The 18,650-nt window shown below is 40.3% G+C and overlaps 1 protein-coding gene across 1 annotated transcript in view; it reads right to left on the bottom strand.

Moving 5' to 3' along the window:
• b4galt2 (UDP-Gal:betaGlcNAc beta 1,4- galactosyltransferase, polypeptide 2) overlaps nucleotides 1–18,650 on the bottom strand; it is a 117,537-nt gene that overhangs the window by 59,880 nt on the left and 39,007 nt on the right. The window contains exon 3 of the mRNA XM_060873975.1: nucleotides 5,214–5,449. Coding sequence (XP_060729958.1) covers nucleotides 5,214–5,449 — 236 coding nt within the window. The remainder of the gene's footprint in view (nucleotides 1–5,213; nucleotides 5,450–18,650) is intronic.

Genomic DNA, 18,650 nt, shown 5'->3' with positions numbered 1-18,650 from the left:
TGCCTTTTAATTATCGAGTTGTGGATTAAACCCATTCAAGTGAGAAGTCTAAAAACAGGCTAATGATAAAGAATTCAGTAATAAATGCAGAAAGTGCAGAAAGATGTTTACTTGTAGAATAAATAACAATCATGGACCATTGGGTTTACTTTATAGCAGACCCCCTGCCTGGTACATGGACTCTAGTTTGAGAAAATATGGAAACTAGCTCCTTCTAAACAAAGTAAATTCTTTGTATACCCAATGTCTATGTTTACAATTAGCTTTCTGGCCATTTTCCTGCACTTTACCTATATCCTAAACTAGGAACAATTACATCTACACAATGCTGTACTTCATGACATGTTCATTTCTGCAGCAATAATTTAACCGACTTGTTAATAGGTCTTGTAAGTAATGTACTGTAATATTTATTGCACATATAAGATTTATCCTATTTTGTAGGGGCATGGTGCCATTACTGAGTGCTTTAGTCAGAAACATTGATGACAGAGTCATCAAGGTTTAAATGGCTGGTTGTGGAGCTTAGGCTGAATCCCAGTGCAGAGCCTCATTAGCAAGTGCAGGTTCACATCTCAGCACATTAACTGCTCATCACGTCAGCCCAAACCAATGGGCCATCAGCCAGCTGACATGATGAGCATGATGAGGGACAGAGAAACATTGGCTTGAATTCCTGGCAGCTCAGCTGGAACTACCCTAGAGTCTTATTGAACTCTCAACAAAGAGCCAAAGAGAACTTTTGGGGTTTTAAGTCTGGAGGAGGATGTGGTTGATATAGAGCATAGGTCACTAACAGGCGGACCGCGGTCCGGGTCCGGACCCAGAAGCTGTCCAATCCGGACCCGGACCTACAGCCAAAACAAAAGGTTATGATTTAAAACTTGACGAAGCGCTTCTATTTTAACCGGCGCAGCTTTTGCAGTCTTTATGGTAAAGGTAATGGAAACACACGGACCAATCAAGTCTGTGTGTTCCAGAAGTAAACACTGCGACTCAACAGTGCAAGACAGATGAGTGATGAATGGGCTTAAGCTGGAGTATGGCCTTGGTCAGTGTTTTCAAGTCTGGAGGAGGCTGAACCTGGAGTATGGCATTGGTCAGGGATTTCAGGTCTGGAGGGGGCTTGAGCTGGAGTTTGGACTTGGTCAGAGTTTTCAGGTCTGGAGGGGGCTTGAGCTGGAGTTTGGGGTTGGTCAGAGTTTTCAGGTCTGGAGAGGGCTTGAGCTGGAGTTTGGAGTTCAGGGTTTCATATACGAATAAAAGCCTGCCCTGCAGTTTTGAGTTGTTCAGGAGTTTCTGGTCAATTCAAAGGTGTGAAATGAAGTTTGAGGATCCTGCCAAGAGAATGATGAGTTCGGGGAGCAGCAGACCCTAGAGAGTGCTGGGACTGTGTGCTTACCAATGTTCCATTCTTTATGTCCACAGCACTATTTAGTCCACAAAGCCTAAGGGCCCCATATTAGGATGTAAACAGGGACTAGATAATGTTCTTGCATCTGGGGAAATTCTTGCCACACTTTAATCTTCACTGATTTACCAAAATGTTACAGTTGATATAAATGTGAAATGATTTGCCTCACTGAGAAAAACTGTAGGCAGTCTGCATTGCTTATTGAAAAATGATGATCCAGTATAAAAGTCTGCAAGAAGCAAAGGGTCGTTTTTTTTTTTTTCCACTCCAGCTCCACTTCTAACAATTTCCGAAACTTTACTTTGTTTGTGGAGACTGGCGTTGTCTCTTTCAAGCCTGCTGCTTCACCACTGGCTAATGGACCACTAGGGAAAAGATGATAAAATAAATTTCAGGCTGTAGGATACAGCACACTAAAGGCACTTTAAGATATTGGAAAACAAGAAGCTTGGAAAATAAATCCCAAAATACAGGTAGACCAGGGACAGACTCCACAGGGAGGTAATGCAAAATAATGACAGTTCCACATGCACAACTGGCAACGAACGAAATGTGCCAAACCACTGGAGCAGACGCAGACTGAAATGAGGGATTGAGCTGTTATAGAAATTGGTAGAAATTGGTTTGTGGGAGCACGAGAGCCATAAAAGCCTCCCAACTGCCATGATTTCAGCATTTTCCAGACATTACTGATATTTTAATTGAAAATGTTAATTCAAACGTATTTGTATTAACACTTACATTTTTGAGACACCAGTGAAATGAAACTGAGAAACATCCAATTGAATTATGACTTTTGTGCATTCGGACTCAAATGCTGTGAGCGAGGCCCTTTTTTTATTGTTTTTTGAATTGAGGTTCAAAAAATTTGGGGCTAGGGGTTTAGGGAACTTTTTTCTAAGGGTTTAGGAATCAAAATAATCCAGGTATAATGTTGGCAGATTTTCTTGCAGTGGCAAGAATATGGAGATAATAAATACTGCTAAGGACATTTTAATCTTTGCCAAAGGGGACATTTCTCACTTGGCTGCTTCATACATCAAGTTGACAGGGTTCTTGATATGTTGGGAAAGATTCTACCTTCCACAAACACCATTATTAGAGATGCTGAGTTTGTAAACTTGTACCAAGTATAAGACTCACTGCAGGATAGCAAAAGTAGCTTATTTTGTAGGAAATAGAGCAGATAGATGCAATGTCTCCCACCCACAGCTTTTAAGTCTACCTCGACATCAGTGATAAAGCAAAATCGCAAAGTGGAGGACTAAAATTACTTTTCAATAAGGCAGAATCACACCCGTTCCTGTCATTCGTCTTTATTACCATAGCTGCTTTATCCTGGTCAGGGTCACAGTAAAGCTACAGCTGATACACGGGACACAGCATGAAGTGGAAACATGCCCTGAATGTGATGCCATTCCAGAGCAACATCCCCAGTCGTTCACACCTGGTTTGATGTTTGAGGGAACAGAAACCCAAAGAAAAGCCACATTTATACAGGGAAAAGTTCCACACAGACAATTCGACCCTTTTGAGATTGAAAATGAATGTGTGTTTACATTTTACATCCCAGGTACAATGCTATGCACACAAAAAAATGAATAATCTACATTCTGCTGTTGAATTTGAATTGCCTCAAATTCTGCACATTACTAAGGGACATGGAACTTCAAATCCATGTTTCAATTAGCATTTTTCCAATTAGCTTTCCAACAGAATTTGTCAAATCTGGAAAACAGTGCCATATTCATGCCTGGGAACGAAGAAAGCTTGAGAAAGGATGGCACAGACAGTCTTGTTTTGGACAGACTGTTGTGTTGCATCTGCCAGATCTCATTGTTTTCAAACCACATGGCCTTTGGAGAAGGAAAAGTGCTTGGCTCTAATGTGATTTAGGATGTCTAATGCTTTTGAAGGAACTGAGTGTCTCTGAAACACTCGTGCAGATGAAAAAAAAGCTGGACACTGAACACAGGACAGACTGGTAATGATTGTGATTTTTTTCCCCTTTACGATTCCTGTATAATTCTAAAGCGTGGTTAATTAGTCAACCTAACAGGATTCTTCATTATCGTCACAAAACATAGCAATAAGCCAAGGGACACATTCTGTAAGAAGGGACACATTCTGTAAGAAGGAACACATTCTGTAAGAAAAACAAACTGAAATTTTTAATTATATGATCTGGGCAGTGAGCTGATTTGTACTTATCGCTGTTTTGGATGATGAGTTCCAGGCTGCTTCGCATTTAAGCATTTTTTTTGCTGTGCTTTCTGATCAGAGATGAGAAACTACTAAAAAGGTACCAAATAAAACAACAGCAACCAAAGAGTTTGGACTTTTCTTCTATAGGAAAAAGCTTGTTTAGTTCTGTGAAGTTAAAGAAGAAGCAGTGTGGTGTGAAGCTTCTGTTTTATGCCTCACAGCTCTGTGTACCGACCTCAACTGGCCTAATGATGGCCATGGAAAACAGAAAGAAAGCGCAATGCTAATAATTCCCACAAGGTGCTGTTTTCTCTGTGTGTGACATGGATAATGACACCCAGTGGCAGCTCTGTGGTTGAAGAGAACACCTACGTTATGCATGTGTGTGTCAGAGAGTGTGGGAGTGAGAGATAGTGGGACTTATTAGGACAAGACGGGGCAGACACTGGATGGACACTACTAACGGCTCATTAACTACAGAAGACCAGACCAGACCAGACCAGACCAGTCTCTCTCTCTCTCTCTCTCTCTCTCTCTCTCTCTCTCTCTCTCTCTCTCTCTCCCTCTCTCTCTCGCTCTCTCTCTCACACACACACACACAAATCATAAGACTTACATGTTTTAAAACAGACTTCTGCATAGTACAGCAGAGTAGAAAAGTTCTGGAATGCTGAAAACTGCATGTTAGAAAGCCGATTCTCGCTCGATACTTTTTTCTTACTTGTGTTTCTAAACCCAGGAAAAAAAAAAAGAAGCAAAAAACGTATTTAAAAAAACAAAAAAGATACACAGATGGTTCACATTTGGGGTATGACGGCTCTTCAAAAAGCAATCACAGATTACAGACAAGAAATTATTATGTGTATTTGGTGGATAAAATGCCTTCAAACTCTGTCTATACAATTTGTAAAAAAAATTCAGTAAGCTTCATATTTCTTCTGGTCACAGACTCAAAAAAAAACAACAAACAAACAAAAAAAGGAACCTACATACTTAAGACCCTACAACCTGAAAACAATTATTTTAATTGTTCTTAAACTTATAGGCCAAGTTTATGCAGAACTTACAACAATGCGGAAGTCAAGTCCCATCATAAAGAAGTTTAAGTATCTCAAGCACCCCTATTTTGGTTAGCGGAACTATTCAATACACAGGACGACTAGCTTAGAATCCGCCGAACCAAACCATTTATCCATTGTACAATCCGTACAATAAATATTCAGCCGTCTGTATATCTCTCATACTACTAAACCGTTCACATTGTACCTAGGAATCCATCCATTTTTTCATCTTTGATTCATCTGTATCTTTTATCTACACATACATATAGAAAAACAGTGCTCTGAAATTGTACTTTTAGAATTCTGCCTCCGCACATAATCCCACCAGAGATGCCATTTAATTCCTCCATTACAAGCTTTTTGACCCTCTACTGACATAGTTTTCATAGTGTTTGGCCTTTTGCACAGCTTTAACTGATGTAGACAAACATTTGAACAACGCTATTTATTTTCTGCAACACCCTAAAATGAAGAATACTTCCTCACATCCGTAGTTAGTTAAGATTATCATCAGGACACACACTCACACGTACCTGGTTGACGATGTAGATTCCATAGTCAATCTTCTGCCGCCGTAGGATGGGGTGCAGGTAATGGAGCCAGTATTTCAGGTGGTGTTCTCTGTGCCGAAATGGAATGATGATGGCTACTTTTTGCTTTGGCCGACAGTCCGGCGGTGTGTACTTGCCCCCTTCCGTCACGTTAGGGTTCTCTCTCTGCACCCTCTCCATGCTCATCAGAGAGCTGAACTCGATCAGAAGACGCCCCACTGCACACACAACACAAATACGGTTAGAAAAAAAAACTCGTTATTTAACCGTGCTGACTGAAACGATCTGAAATAAAATCGAAAAATAGAAATCGAAAAATAATTGTTCCCTAATTTGAAATTCAGAGGCTTCTCAGGCAACATGAGAGGAAGTAAATCTTGAGAGGAACCAGATTCAAAAGAGAAACCATCCTCTTTGGGGATTTTGAATAATAGAAGCATACAATCATATAGTGAAAAGATTATAATGAAAAATCCTGTGGACGTATACAAGATGATAAAAGCCACAAGAAATACAAATTATAATGTATATTTGTAAATACTTTAAATGAATACTCATTTACTGATAGGTCTTCAGTAACCACTTTATCCTGTTGAAGGTCACGGCAGATCAAGGAAGCAACCCCAGACATTTACCGGGTCCTACATGGGCACCATGCACGCACTTGATAGCTCAACAACTGTACCGAGCACACACACACACACACACACACACACACACACACACACCTGTGTGGGCTGCACTGATCTGCAGCAAACACACACTGATCTAATATACATCCATGTCTACAGCACCACCCATATTAAACTGTTTACACACAGTTTTTGCTACCTTTGCACATGCTGTCTTGCACATTCAGTCAATTCCTTTTTGCACACCACATTTCAATACCTCAAACTCCTGCTATTACATAAGTGCATATATGTTGAATAGAACCCTCTTGGTCAGATTCCTATATTTTTGCACAATGTACAGTATAATATACAGCCTGCACACTGATCCGCACTGTTTTGTCTTGTCTTTTGTCTTGCACAGATGCCCTTTATGTGCTTAGGACAACTTACTTTAAGTCCTTAGCTCTATGTTGTTCTATGTCGCTCTGTCTTTGTCCTATGTAGCACGATGGTCCTGGAGAAACGTTGTCTCATTTCACTATGTACTGCATCAGCCGGTTGAAATGACAATGAAAGCTTCTTGACTCTACAGATTCACAGATTGTGGCACTGTAACATAGCCAATCCTAATCGTGTTTGGTAGGAAAGACCCCAGAGAACCCAGAGGAAACCCACATTTCAAACATTTCAATTTTAGAGACTAATGAGAGACGCTGAGTTCGAATCAAGGTTTCATAAACTGCTGATCCAATCAGTAAACTTAAAACACGCTTCAAATTTCCCCTCTATCAGCCAGGGTACTGTTGGGCTTCTCATGTTCTCATTATCAAGGTGTCTAAGCCGTTAAATATTCATAGAGAAGACAGGTTGCAGACAAGCTCGGATGCTATGACCCATTATTTCCTAGCAGGGCCGCAATCAAGACTCGACTCATAACACATTTAAATCACTCGTGGAGCGATATATAAGGAAGAATACATGCTGAGCCACAGGCCCAATAAATGAGAAGACTCTAATGATGGACAGCTTTAGGAGCAGGTATGGGCCACTTTTCAGCTCTGATAAATGATCAAACATACAGAAGCTCTTCATTATGTGAGAGACTGACACTCAGGGGAGATGAGTGCATGTTCGAGCACTGCACAATCCACCATCCTGAATCAAAATGAAACAAAACACCTCTGTGTCAGGCACCAGTCAAACACAACAATGTTGACTGAAACCCATCCAAACATCACAGAGCTATTGATCTGAATACAGCGGATGAAAGTGCGTGACACACTCACACAAACAAACACACAAGAACAGTTTGAGTTGAAAAAAAAAAACCCAAAACAACTGCTTAATGAAGTTGCTTGAGCAAAGACGGATTGTTTGAGCTTTCTCTGTTCCAAAATCATTAAATAAGCAGTGGCAGGGCAACCGTGGCAGCATGCAGGAGACATCTAGAGATTTGTGTGTGTGTGTGTGTGTGTGTGTGTTTTCTTTTGCTCTCTGGAGTGAGATAAATCAGCTTTTGCTGATAGGCTTCTTTTTAGGTCAACTATTTCTCTCGCAATCCAATGTTTATAAATCTTTAAGTTATGTCATTGATTCCCCTCCAGCCTATAGAGAGTGTCATAATGGTCATTTTTTTTTACAAACCTGACAAGAAAAGATGGTGGATGGGACAAATAAACTGTTGTGTCTACTTTTTATGAGATGTGGCAGCCACCAACCCAATTACAGGCTGTTTCCTCCTTCCTGCAATAAATCCAGCGTTCAGCTCTACTGTGCTCCGTCGCCATCGTTCAAAAGGCTCGTCTGAAGTGATCCTTCCACAAAAGCTGATTGGATCTGGCCACATTTAATTAGCAGCTTTAGAAAAAAAAAAAAGCCAAAGAGGAAAGGGCTATAGAAGGAGGAGAAATGAGTACAGTCAATCTTAAAGGTGTTGACAATATGCAAAAAAAAAAAAAAAAAAAAAAAAAGGTTATCACATCATGAGCATGTAATAAATAAGCACAATTTAGTGTAGATGTGCAAATAAAATGCTGAGGGAAGAAGTTAAACTACACGCAGCACATTAAAGGTGGGGTCTCCGTTGTTTAAGAAATGCTTCAGAAAACTGAGCCGGGTCGACAAACAAAACAAAAATCAAAACAAACGTGTAGCCAATGAGCAGAAAGGGGCGTGTCTTGTCAATATGGGCGGAGAGAGTGTTCAGTGCGCATGTGTGACATTAGCAGAAAGCGGTTTTAACATTGACATGGGGGATAAAAACAAAGAAAGAAAGCGAAGAAAGGCTTACGATAAGGCAAGAAGTAGGACGTGTTAATATAGGATCAGCTTTCCAGCGCTGGAGAGAACTGAATGAGCAGGAAGTTGGTCACATATTCACAGATTGGAGTTTCCCGAGTCAATAACTCCTGAGCTAAACGCTGTTACTACACAAATAACACCTCTTTTCCATCGTAGTAATGTAGAGACGCAGCTACAACCGTGTTTTGTGTAGTAACAGTGTTTAGCTCAGGAGTTATTGACTCGGGAAACTCCAATCTGTGAATATGTGACCAACTTTACTTAAGACGCCGAGGCGCTTTTTTCCTTCTCGATAGGTGAGTAACGTTGGTTTTGCTTTGTTTCATAGAACTAATATATGCCTTTGTCCTTTACATGATTATGCTTGTGTGTCATTTTTGCTTGTTTGTTTATCTGCAGTCGTATTGTTCTTCCCTTCAGCTATGATAAAGACATTTCTTTCCATTAGTTGCCTGGGTTACGCATGTATGTGTGGGCGGAGCCATCAATACAGGGGTGGGATCCATTTGGGTTAGGGGCGTGTTTGTTTTGGTGATTTTATATGTCAACATTGGCTTTCAAACAACGGAGACCCCACCTTTAACCGAAAAGTGCACATAAGGGGGCTATTGCTTTGAATTGAAGTATAAATATGTAAAGATTCAAACATCAGTATAGAAGAATAATCCACACTGGAGTGATGCATTACTATCTAGAACAGCTTGCTCCATAGTGTTCATAGTAATCATTTTATACCACAGCAATTTACCAACAATTACATTTTTTTTATATGTATGTGATATAAGATCTTTTACCGACATAGTTTGCTGAATATTATTTCTTTATTGTTTAATTTAGTAAACTCTATATTTTATGCAATATGTCAGTATAACATCTATCACCGACTTGTATATGTAAATACTTCACTTCCCAGAGTAAACAGCACAAACAGCACTTCTTTTATTGCTCTATTGTTCCACTTCTTATGCCTGTGTGTCCATTGTATGCAGTTTCAATGGTAGACAGAAGCTGGCATGAGCACGCTGACCTTTCTGCAGTCACACAGCACCACAAACACAGCAGGGTGCATTGTACTGTACACATTCCTCCCGGAACCATTACTAAAATGGTTTGCGACTGATGCGACAGTAGCTCTTCTGCTGGTTAAATCCAGATATACATACCTCACCACCCTCACACATCCATGAGCCTTTGGCACCCAAACCCTTGTTGCTGATTTATGGTTTTGTCCTTCCTTAAAAAACTGAAGTGGATACTTCTCACTGCTGACCAGCATCCCAGAAGCTTTTCCGTTTCAGAGATGCTCCAATCAAGTCAGATGTCCATAACAACCCTTGACAATGTCACAAGGTTTCTCCCGTATTCAACACATCGACATAATGTTTTGGCTTATAGGTGTTTATATCAGGAAACCAGCTTTATTAAGGGATTTTGTGACATAACAGGTTGTTATAGTGGTTGCGGCATTGGACTACTGCTCAGAGAGTTTTGAGGTCGAATCCCAGGACCAGCAAGCTGTCACTGCAAGTCCCTTGAGCAAGGCCCTTGACCCTCAAATGCTCAGTCGTAAAGTCGGTGGAGCTTCTTCACTCTGTTGATTTGTAACACAGCCAGTGTGCTTCTTTAATTTGCTGTATCAAATAACTTGGTGGTCAACAACATTTCTCAGTTATGTCTAAAGCCTGTCGCTTTGCTGTAAATTTCAGAATCACTTCACAAGAGGAAAGAGAAAGAAATGTCAATGCTTCAGGCAAGCAAGACAAGTAGTGCCCTTGTCAGAAACTCTCCGCTGTTTCCCAACTGCAAACTAAATTTTAGCAGAGTGGCAGGAACTTCATATCTACCAGTTCCTCTGAGAGTCACTTTTAAATCTGCCATCCGGACTTCTCAAACCATGCAATCCCACATGGGTCTCGGATCTGCGAAGGACAAGCTTTATGCTGCTGCCCTTCAAGAACTCTCGATACACTACACATTATCTTGTTGATTCAGAGTCAGAGTCTCCCTGAAAGGTCCAACAGTAAAGAACATGTTGTGTTCTTCCTAATGCACCACTTGCTTAATAATATGTGATGGCCCGTGGGACCAATTAGCTGTGTGCCAAAGCTGAGATTTCGGTCCATGTCTTAAGTGTTGCCAAATATGACATTTTTTTTAACGAATAAAACAATGTTTTTCATTAGAATTTCTTCTGACATTTCGTCTGCTATCTGCCTACAGAGGACACAGAGGCTAAGGAGCCAGTTTAACGTACAAAACAGCAAATAGGCTTGTGTGATATTGATTTTTTTGTTCCTTGTTTGGGGTTCACGGTTTGACCTCAGAATAAAGAATTTAATCACCTAGAATCAATAGCCTATAAAAGCCAAATTTCAGGATTAAGTAGTTTGTAATAACATCAGCTATGCACTCAGTAACTGCTTGCTGGCAGCCTCAATTGTGATGTTAAATATGTACTAGTCAGTCTACCCAAACTTTTTTTATCCCTTATAAAATAAAGGCCGCAAATCGATCATTCGTGGATAATCTTGTGCTGTGGCAAAATGGACGTTTTGCCACCATTTTTGTTTGTAATCAGATTCCGACTGCCAGAAGATCTGTGATCGTCAACATCGTCTTACATACATCATTAAAAATCATAAACTAGAATAAATTTAGCGAATAGAACTGAGGTCGCTGTGACAGTGAGGCTTGTGTTTATTGAAACAGAAAGATGTGGACGATGCTATTAAGTGAAAAATTATTTTCTGTTGTAAACGGATTTCTTTATAATTTTGCAGTAAGGCTATTTTACAATAAGTAATTAAAATGACTAGGACTTTTAATGAACAGGGCAAATATATTTCCGTTTAGGAAAACCATCTAGTTTACAGAACTACATAGCCTACAGAAGGAGAAGCTTTTCCCAGGCTGCCACACATTTATTCAGGATAACGTCCTAATGACTGAATCTTATATGTACACATGAGGTGATCCTGTACTGCAGTCTCTGTGTTCCTGTACATGTTCTCTCTGTTCTCACTGTGCTGAAGAAGCATGTGAGACAAAGAGCTGACAAACGTTTAGTGATTTTGCCAGCGTATTACCGCGGCTCCATCAGCACCTGAGGAGAAGTCGGGGAGTTTATCATGTGCTGGTGTAATAATATCTGTGTATAATAACATCTGGGGGAAGTTGTGGCCTAATGTTTAGAGAGTTTGACTCCTATCCCTAAGGTTGTGGGTTCGAGTCTCGGACCGGCCACGACTGAGGTGCCCTTGAGCAAGGCACCAACTGCTCCCCAGGCGACACAGCATAAATGGCTGCCCACTGCTCCGGGTGTGTGTTCACTGCTGTGTGTGTGTGTTCACTGCTGTGTGTGTGTGTTCACTGCTGTGTGTGTGCACACTTTGGATGGGTTAAATGCAGAGAACGAATTCTGAGTATGGGTCACCGTACTTAGCTGTATGTCACGTCACTTAGCCGTATGTATCTATGAAGCCCGGTGATGTGCGCACAACAGCCAACACACAGGCAACGATTACAACGTGTGTTTATGACCTGTTCCTTACGACTGACTGAGATGCACCTTTGTCTTTCAGTGTCCAAAAGTGGGTTGGACAATCACAATGTAAGTCAAGGAGCAAGAGCAAAAGAGAGAGATAGTGACTAAAGGAAGGACATACAGTACAAACAGGCAAAGCTAGCTCATTTCTGTTCTAGCAAGAGAACAAGGCTCTTCTGGAGCAGAGGGAGATTAGCAAGATCAGGAAATCTACTTAAAGCCAAACATGAGGAGAAGACCAATCCAATCAACAAAGCCCATGTTAAGTACCTAAAGTGTTTAGATCCAATCAGTGAGTAAAGCTCTCATCTGGCTCCTACTTTGACCACTGGGGTAATGACCAAATGCTTAGTTTAGAAATAAAAACACCATTTAGGCTGCGTGGGTTGTGATAGAGTACAGTGATTACTTTTTATTTGCTCACCTCTTACTTAATTGCAAAATTGTTTTATTAACCCTGCGAGAATGACCTGCATACCTATAGAATTCTGTAAATCATCCACATAAACACATAACATATTCTTATGTACTCGACTGATTGCTTTTAAATCCAAATCTGCAGATGAGAATCGTTTCAAGAAAGACATGTTATCTAATTTAAGGCGTTAGTAACTCTGCTAGGATTTTCTTGTTGGTGGTTTTTGGCACCGATGCTTCAGGATGCAGTTGCCACTCCCCAGGAAAACATTGCCATCTGTTGCACCATTGTAGTGAAGCTCTGGAAGATGAGATGTGGTTAGGACCATATGTGTGGCTTCCATGCAAGGCAGAGAAAGGTGCTCGACCTACAGCAACAACAGCAAACAGCAAACACCAATCAGCCACAACATTAAAAGCAGTGACAGGTGAAGTGAATAACATGGATTAATATATTACTGTGGCACTTGTCAAGGGGTGGGATATATTCAATGAACAGTCACTTTCTCAAGAGTGAGGTGTTGGAAGCAGAAAAAAGTGGGCAAGTGTAAGGATCTGAGTGACTTTGGCAGTGGAAGACCATCTCCAGAACAGAAGGTATTGTGAAGTGATCCTAGTAGTGTTTGGTAGCTACCAAAATGGTGCAAAGGAATTCACAATTTGCTGAAAAAGGTTAATGCTGGCTATGAGAGAATGTACCACCTTCTTAAACATTATTATATATAACTGTACCCCATCTTGACAACATTCCTCTCTAATATCTTCTCTGAGCTACGTGGGATGTGGTAGCTCGGTGGTTAAGGTGTTCGACTACTGATCAGAAGGTCATTGGTTTGAATCCCAGGTCCACCCTGAGCAAGGCCCTTAACCCTCAATTGCTCAGATGTATAAACTGAAATAAAAATGTAAGTCACTCTGGATAAGAGTGTCTGCTAAATGCAGTAAATGTAATGGCAGTGGCCTCTTTCAGCAGGATAATCCACACTTCACACCACCACACTTCAAAAATAGTTCAAGAATGGTTTGAGGAACATGACAAAGGTGTTCACGTTGCCTTCAGTTTCCCAAGATCAATCGAGCATCTGTGGGATAAGCTGAACTAATAAGTTCAATCCGCAGAGGCTCCATCTCTAACCCTAAAGGATTTACTGCCTGACCAAGGTCTTGGTGCCAGATACCACATCACACATTCAGAGGTCTTGTGGAGTCCATGCCTTGATGCGGCCCAAGTGAGACCTACAAAATATTCAGCAGGTGGTTTTAATGTTATGGCTGATTGGTATATGCTTCAGTTTGTATCATTGTATCAAGGGGATGCGTCTTGTCGTCTCGTTCATTCTCTAGGCGGTGAATGTGACCAGTGAACCATGAGGGTTGGGGGTAACTAGTCAGCAGATGGAGGAGGAGCTGACAAAATGCTGCACTCCCAATACCATGGAAAGAGAAAAAGCAGGTAAGAAGTGAGAGAGTGAGCTTTAATTGAAAGAAGAAAAAAAAGGGAAAAAAAAAAGATTTTGCTTTTTAGTATATAGACAAGTGGATGTGATTTAAAAGAAGTGAATGAGGATTTTCACTCTGTTGGGTCTCGACAGAGAGACAGTGGCATAGGCCAGGAGCCAGTGTGAGAGCCATGCCAGCTCTTAATCTGCACTTCAGCCCCCAAAAAAGTCAAGCTACACCACTGCTTAAACACCACAAGAGCCACAATCCAAAGCCATATCCTACTTCAGACTCACAGAGCTGAGAAAATGGGCAAAAAAATTTATGCAAATACGTTCTAGTGTGTTCCATCCAAAACCACATCCTACTAATGCACTAAATAACACACCCAAGTACTCCATTAGCTCAGTGTAGTGGAGAAAACTGCAGCACCTACTGTACTATTTGTTTAAATCTGCATTGACTTTATGCTTTATTTTCCTGATATTAAGCTCGGCTTTACATTTTTAACTGCGTTCCGCGTACGACCGCATCATAGTTACATCAGAACCCTAATGGCGTCCGATTCGTTGTGTAGACGTATAGTGCTGCTCAAACATTAAAATCATTTTTTGTCATAAAAATAGACAAAGCGAACACACAAATGATGTGGAAACATTAGCCTTTTTTACATTTATTTATTTTTATTTATACATTTATTATTATCCTTTTGGGAAAAAGAACTATGTGGAACTTGCTTTCAGTAACTGGTGTAGCTTCATTGAACAGCAATAACTTCAACCAAACATTTTAAACTTTATTTTAAGTAGCATTAAAGGTGGGGTCTCCGTTGTTTGAGAAATGCTTCAGAAAACTGCGTTGGGACAACAAACAAAACAAAAACAAAACTAACGTGTAGCCAATGAGCAGAAAGGGGCGTGTCTTGTCAATATGAGCGGAGAGTGCGCATGTGTGACATTAGCAGAAATCGGTTTTAACATTGACATGGAGGATAAAAACAAAGAAAGAAAGCGAAGAAAGTCTTACAATAAGGCAAGAAGTAGGACCGTGTTAATATAGGATCAGCTTTCCAGCGCTGGAGAGAACTGAACGTCTTCCGCGTGAAACGGAGATAAACCTTTCACGGTTTCACAGTACTCCAAAAACACATTTGTATTACCATAGTGTTACTCATTGAGTAAAAATATACCCTCGGTCAGCTGCCCCAACAGGTTCCGCCATAATACTTGTCTAGTGTATGTGTGGGGCGGAGCTATCAAAACAGGGGTGGGACCCATTTGGGTTAGGGGCGTGTTTGTTTTGGTGATTTCAAATGTCAACATTGGCTTTCAAACAACAGAGACCCCACCTTTAAGGCAGCTTGGTTTAAATTTTAATATAAAAACTTATACGTTTGTGTGTTATAGCAAAGAAAAGTAATTTGTGAATTCTTACCCAGAGTGATGGTTCAGTGGTGAAGGTTTTGGACTACTGCGCAGGGGATTGTGAGAAATCTCAGCACTGTCAAGCTGCCACTATTAAGCCCTTGAGGAAGACCCTTAACCTTCATCCGCACAGCTCAACTGGAAGTCTCTTTGGATAAAAGCGTCTATCAAATGAATAAAATTTCGAACGTACATGACCAGGGTACAGACATTTTTGGATTCAGATTACTAACCAGATCAGGCTGTTCTGCACTGTGTGCTAAAAAGCAAAATCAAAATGGACTTCACCAGGGAACAAGAGGTCGTGTTGCCTCCTGTGTTCTCCGTCAGTGTGAAATGATCTCAATCTCAAGGTCTTAGGTTTACTAACTTACCAAAGTCCAATCAGTGTTTAAAAGGGTTTGAAATATCAAGGACTGAAATTGATTTGCATTCACTGCCCTGGATGTCTTTCAGGGAGCAGGCTGATCATCAAGAGCATCAACTCATGATAAATACACTCTACAGTCTAATATATTATAAACAACACAAACAGATGTCTTTAAAAAATACAAGATGGCGGATAAAAAGAAATAATAGTCCCTGGATAAACCATGGAGTCATCACAAGCATGTGGAAAACACCTGTAAGAAACCATCTCACATCTATATTTTAAAAGATTGCACAAATTTGAACCAGGGATAATCACACTGATAAAATCAAAATTCGAATAATACAGACTGAAATTAAATCAATAAAGCCACTAAAAAAAAAGACATATTACTAATATGTCTGCTGATGTAACACACCGAATATGAAATGCCTTGCAGTGCAACATGTTCATATCTGTAAAAGTGGCCTTCTCTGCTCCCACTCAACCAATCACTCAACGTTATTATCCACCTTTTCATTGCAATAGCCCTCATTCGCACAATTAACTGCAGGAATTATTTTGTCAATGATCTGCAGTCAGTGCTCTTAACTGTGCCAGTTCATGGTGTGCATATAAAAATCAGCCTCTTCATCTGCTATAAGTCCTCTCGGCTGCAGGGCCTACTTCACAAGGCTCAAAGGGAGAAAATACACTCAGGGAAAAGAGAGGAATACACTGGAGTGACTGGGCATGAGGAACATGTTGACAAATGAGCATTTAATAATAATAATAATAATAATAATAATAAAGTTGCTCTCATTTCAATATCTCATTGGGGATGGAGACAAAAGGAACAAAACACTATAATTGGAGCTAATAGAAATGATGGAATGGTATCTAGATAAACGGTAAGGAAAACCAATGTCTTCTCAAAGTCATGATTATCACAGATGTAGGCACTCTTGTTATTCAGCTCCTCTCTCAGATCACTACTTGAGGATCATCATCCATCCTCTGAGAGCGTGAAAAATAAATGACTTCTGAGATTTGCCCCAAGTTGTAAACATTGACTGATTTCAGGCGATGGAAAGGGAGCTTATTAAAAACACAGTGAAAGTGCTGTGTTAGCTTGATTGCTGCATGTATCTAAGCTCCACTTAAACGCAAATCCTTAATTAGATACTGCCAAAAAAAATGGAGGCAATCAATGAATGCTAGATCAGAGCTATTAAAACAGCAAAAATGCATATTTATAGCATTTTCTTGTTTGTGGAAAGCTTGGAGGAGAGGAAGAGTCTGGGGTGTTCTTGTCACCACTTGGGTTTACATATTACAGGGTGGAAAGCACACTCGTACTACTCACATCTCGCACAAGAGAACACAGGAGCTTAGGCTTATCATAGATATTGCGAGTCAACAAGCATGTAAAAAATGTTAACTTAAAGCGAAACCACACTTACAACAATGAGACGCTACTGAAAAACAGACTGGCGGTTAAGCAGCCAGATCAGTAGTATCAAAGGTTTGGAGGGCTTAGCTAGCCAAGACCAAACAGTCTGATAGGTGCATTCTGGGAAGTTTTCAGGCTTCGTTCAATGCTTCTCTGCTGTACTCTAGCAAAGGGGTTTTTGCGCCGCTCTCCCTCCCAAAGCCGAGGGGACCGGAATTTATCTTCTCCCTAGCCAATTCCTGGGTAAACCGGAGTACTGCTGTACAAAAGGACCAGCTGAAAGAGACTCGAACAGGAAAGAAAGACTTCTTTTGTCTGGGTCTGCCAGCTGCCATCTCCTCCCAGTCAAACCAAACCTTTCATGTGAAGCCATGGAAAGTCCAGCCAAAGCTTCGAGATAGTAAAAAGGAGCCGGAAGCAGCAACCGGAGGCAAAGTGAGTGTTCCCAAGCCAAAGACAAAAAAAAAAAAAAAAAAGGAATGCTGAAAACGAATCAGGCTATCACTCATGAGAAAAATGTACATGAGGAAGAGAGGTCAACAAACCCAGCCTTTGCCATATTGTTGAAGAATACCTGTCCCAGAGGAGTGATCAAAGATAAGCACGGCACAGTTCAAAACACTGATACGGTATCTATGGCACGGCATCTAGGACTATTAAAGCCAGCCAGACTAACTGCAATCTCTTCAGCTGGGGGCAAAGCGCTGTGAAATTGAGCAGTTTCCTCTCGCTGCTTTTGGAGTGTTTTGCACCGCTGCTGTCCTTCACTTTATACCTCGAAGGCAAACACAGACTCAAACGTACTCACAGTAAAAGTTGTTATAGAGACACTTTATACAGTAATAGAGTTTATCATTGTGTAAAAATGCTGTTTGGATATAAGTGAATTAGAGTCTTTGAGGAGGAAATAATTGCAGAAACAAGAATTACTTTGGTGTCTTAAAGAAATGCAAACACTAAATATACACTGGACATCGACGTATGATACTTTATACTGATCTTTTTAATCATTTTACAGTTTATTAGCTCTATCTGTGCAGGGCTCCAATATAAAGTCTGTGGGGGTTGATTTCATTATTACTTACACCCACCTCTCACTTCATATACATAGACGGTATTGTCTCTAGATAGATAGCGTTCCTGTAATCATTATGGCAAAAGCATAATGCTCTTAAAAATCTCTTAGTTTCACTTCTGCTTAAGTGCAACGTTCCTTATACAGTACTCGAGAACATTTTTTATCAACTCTGTTCCCGCAACTCATAAGTTATTAAAAGCTTTAGAATAAGCAGCCAGACTGCAAATATAGAAAGTGTTACAGAATTGCAAACAGTTAGAATAAAGCTATTTTAAATAACTTAAATTATATTGAAATAACTAACCACTGCATTTATATGCCATTGCTATTGGATATGTAAGTAAGCAATCTACTACTTTTGGTCAGAAATTGAGTACCGTGATACAAATTCCATTAAATAATATTGGGAGATGTGACACTGTTTTCTGAAAAGAAGACAATGGCCCTGATTTACTAAAATGCCACAGTAAGGTCAAAATGTAAATGGGTTTTTTGCACGTGTTAACTGTCCCCCCGGAGCTGCAGCTAGTTTGCATTATGTTAATAAGGTGAAAACCTTTCAGAATCTGTTATTAGTGCTGTTTGCTATAGATGTGTTTTACCAGGAGGATTATTTTCAGAAACTGCTTGTTCTTTTTTCTCTCATTATTAAGACCTAGAAAATAACGGGTGGGTTGTATTCAACTCAGGGCCGGAATATTTTCTGGCTATACAGAGTGAATATAGCGTGAACATCTACGTCTGGAGTAGTGAACATTGTCTTTGTAATTTATGGAGAAGGACAAAAATTCTGATAATC

Source organism: Tachysurus vachellii, chromosome 7 (assembly GCF_030014155.1).
Source record: "Tachysurus vachellii isolate PV-2020 chromosome 7, HZAU_Pvac_v1, whole genome shotgun sequence".
Lineage (NCBI taxonomy): Eukaryota > Metazoa > Chordata > Actinopteri > Siluriformes > Bagridae > Tachysurus > Tachysurus vachellii.
The sequence above is the reverse complement of the archived record's forward strand: the minus strand, read 5'-3'. Positions and strand labels throughout refer to the sequence as shown.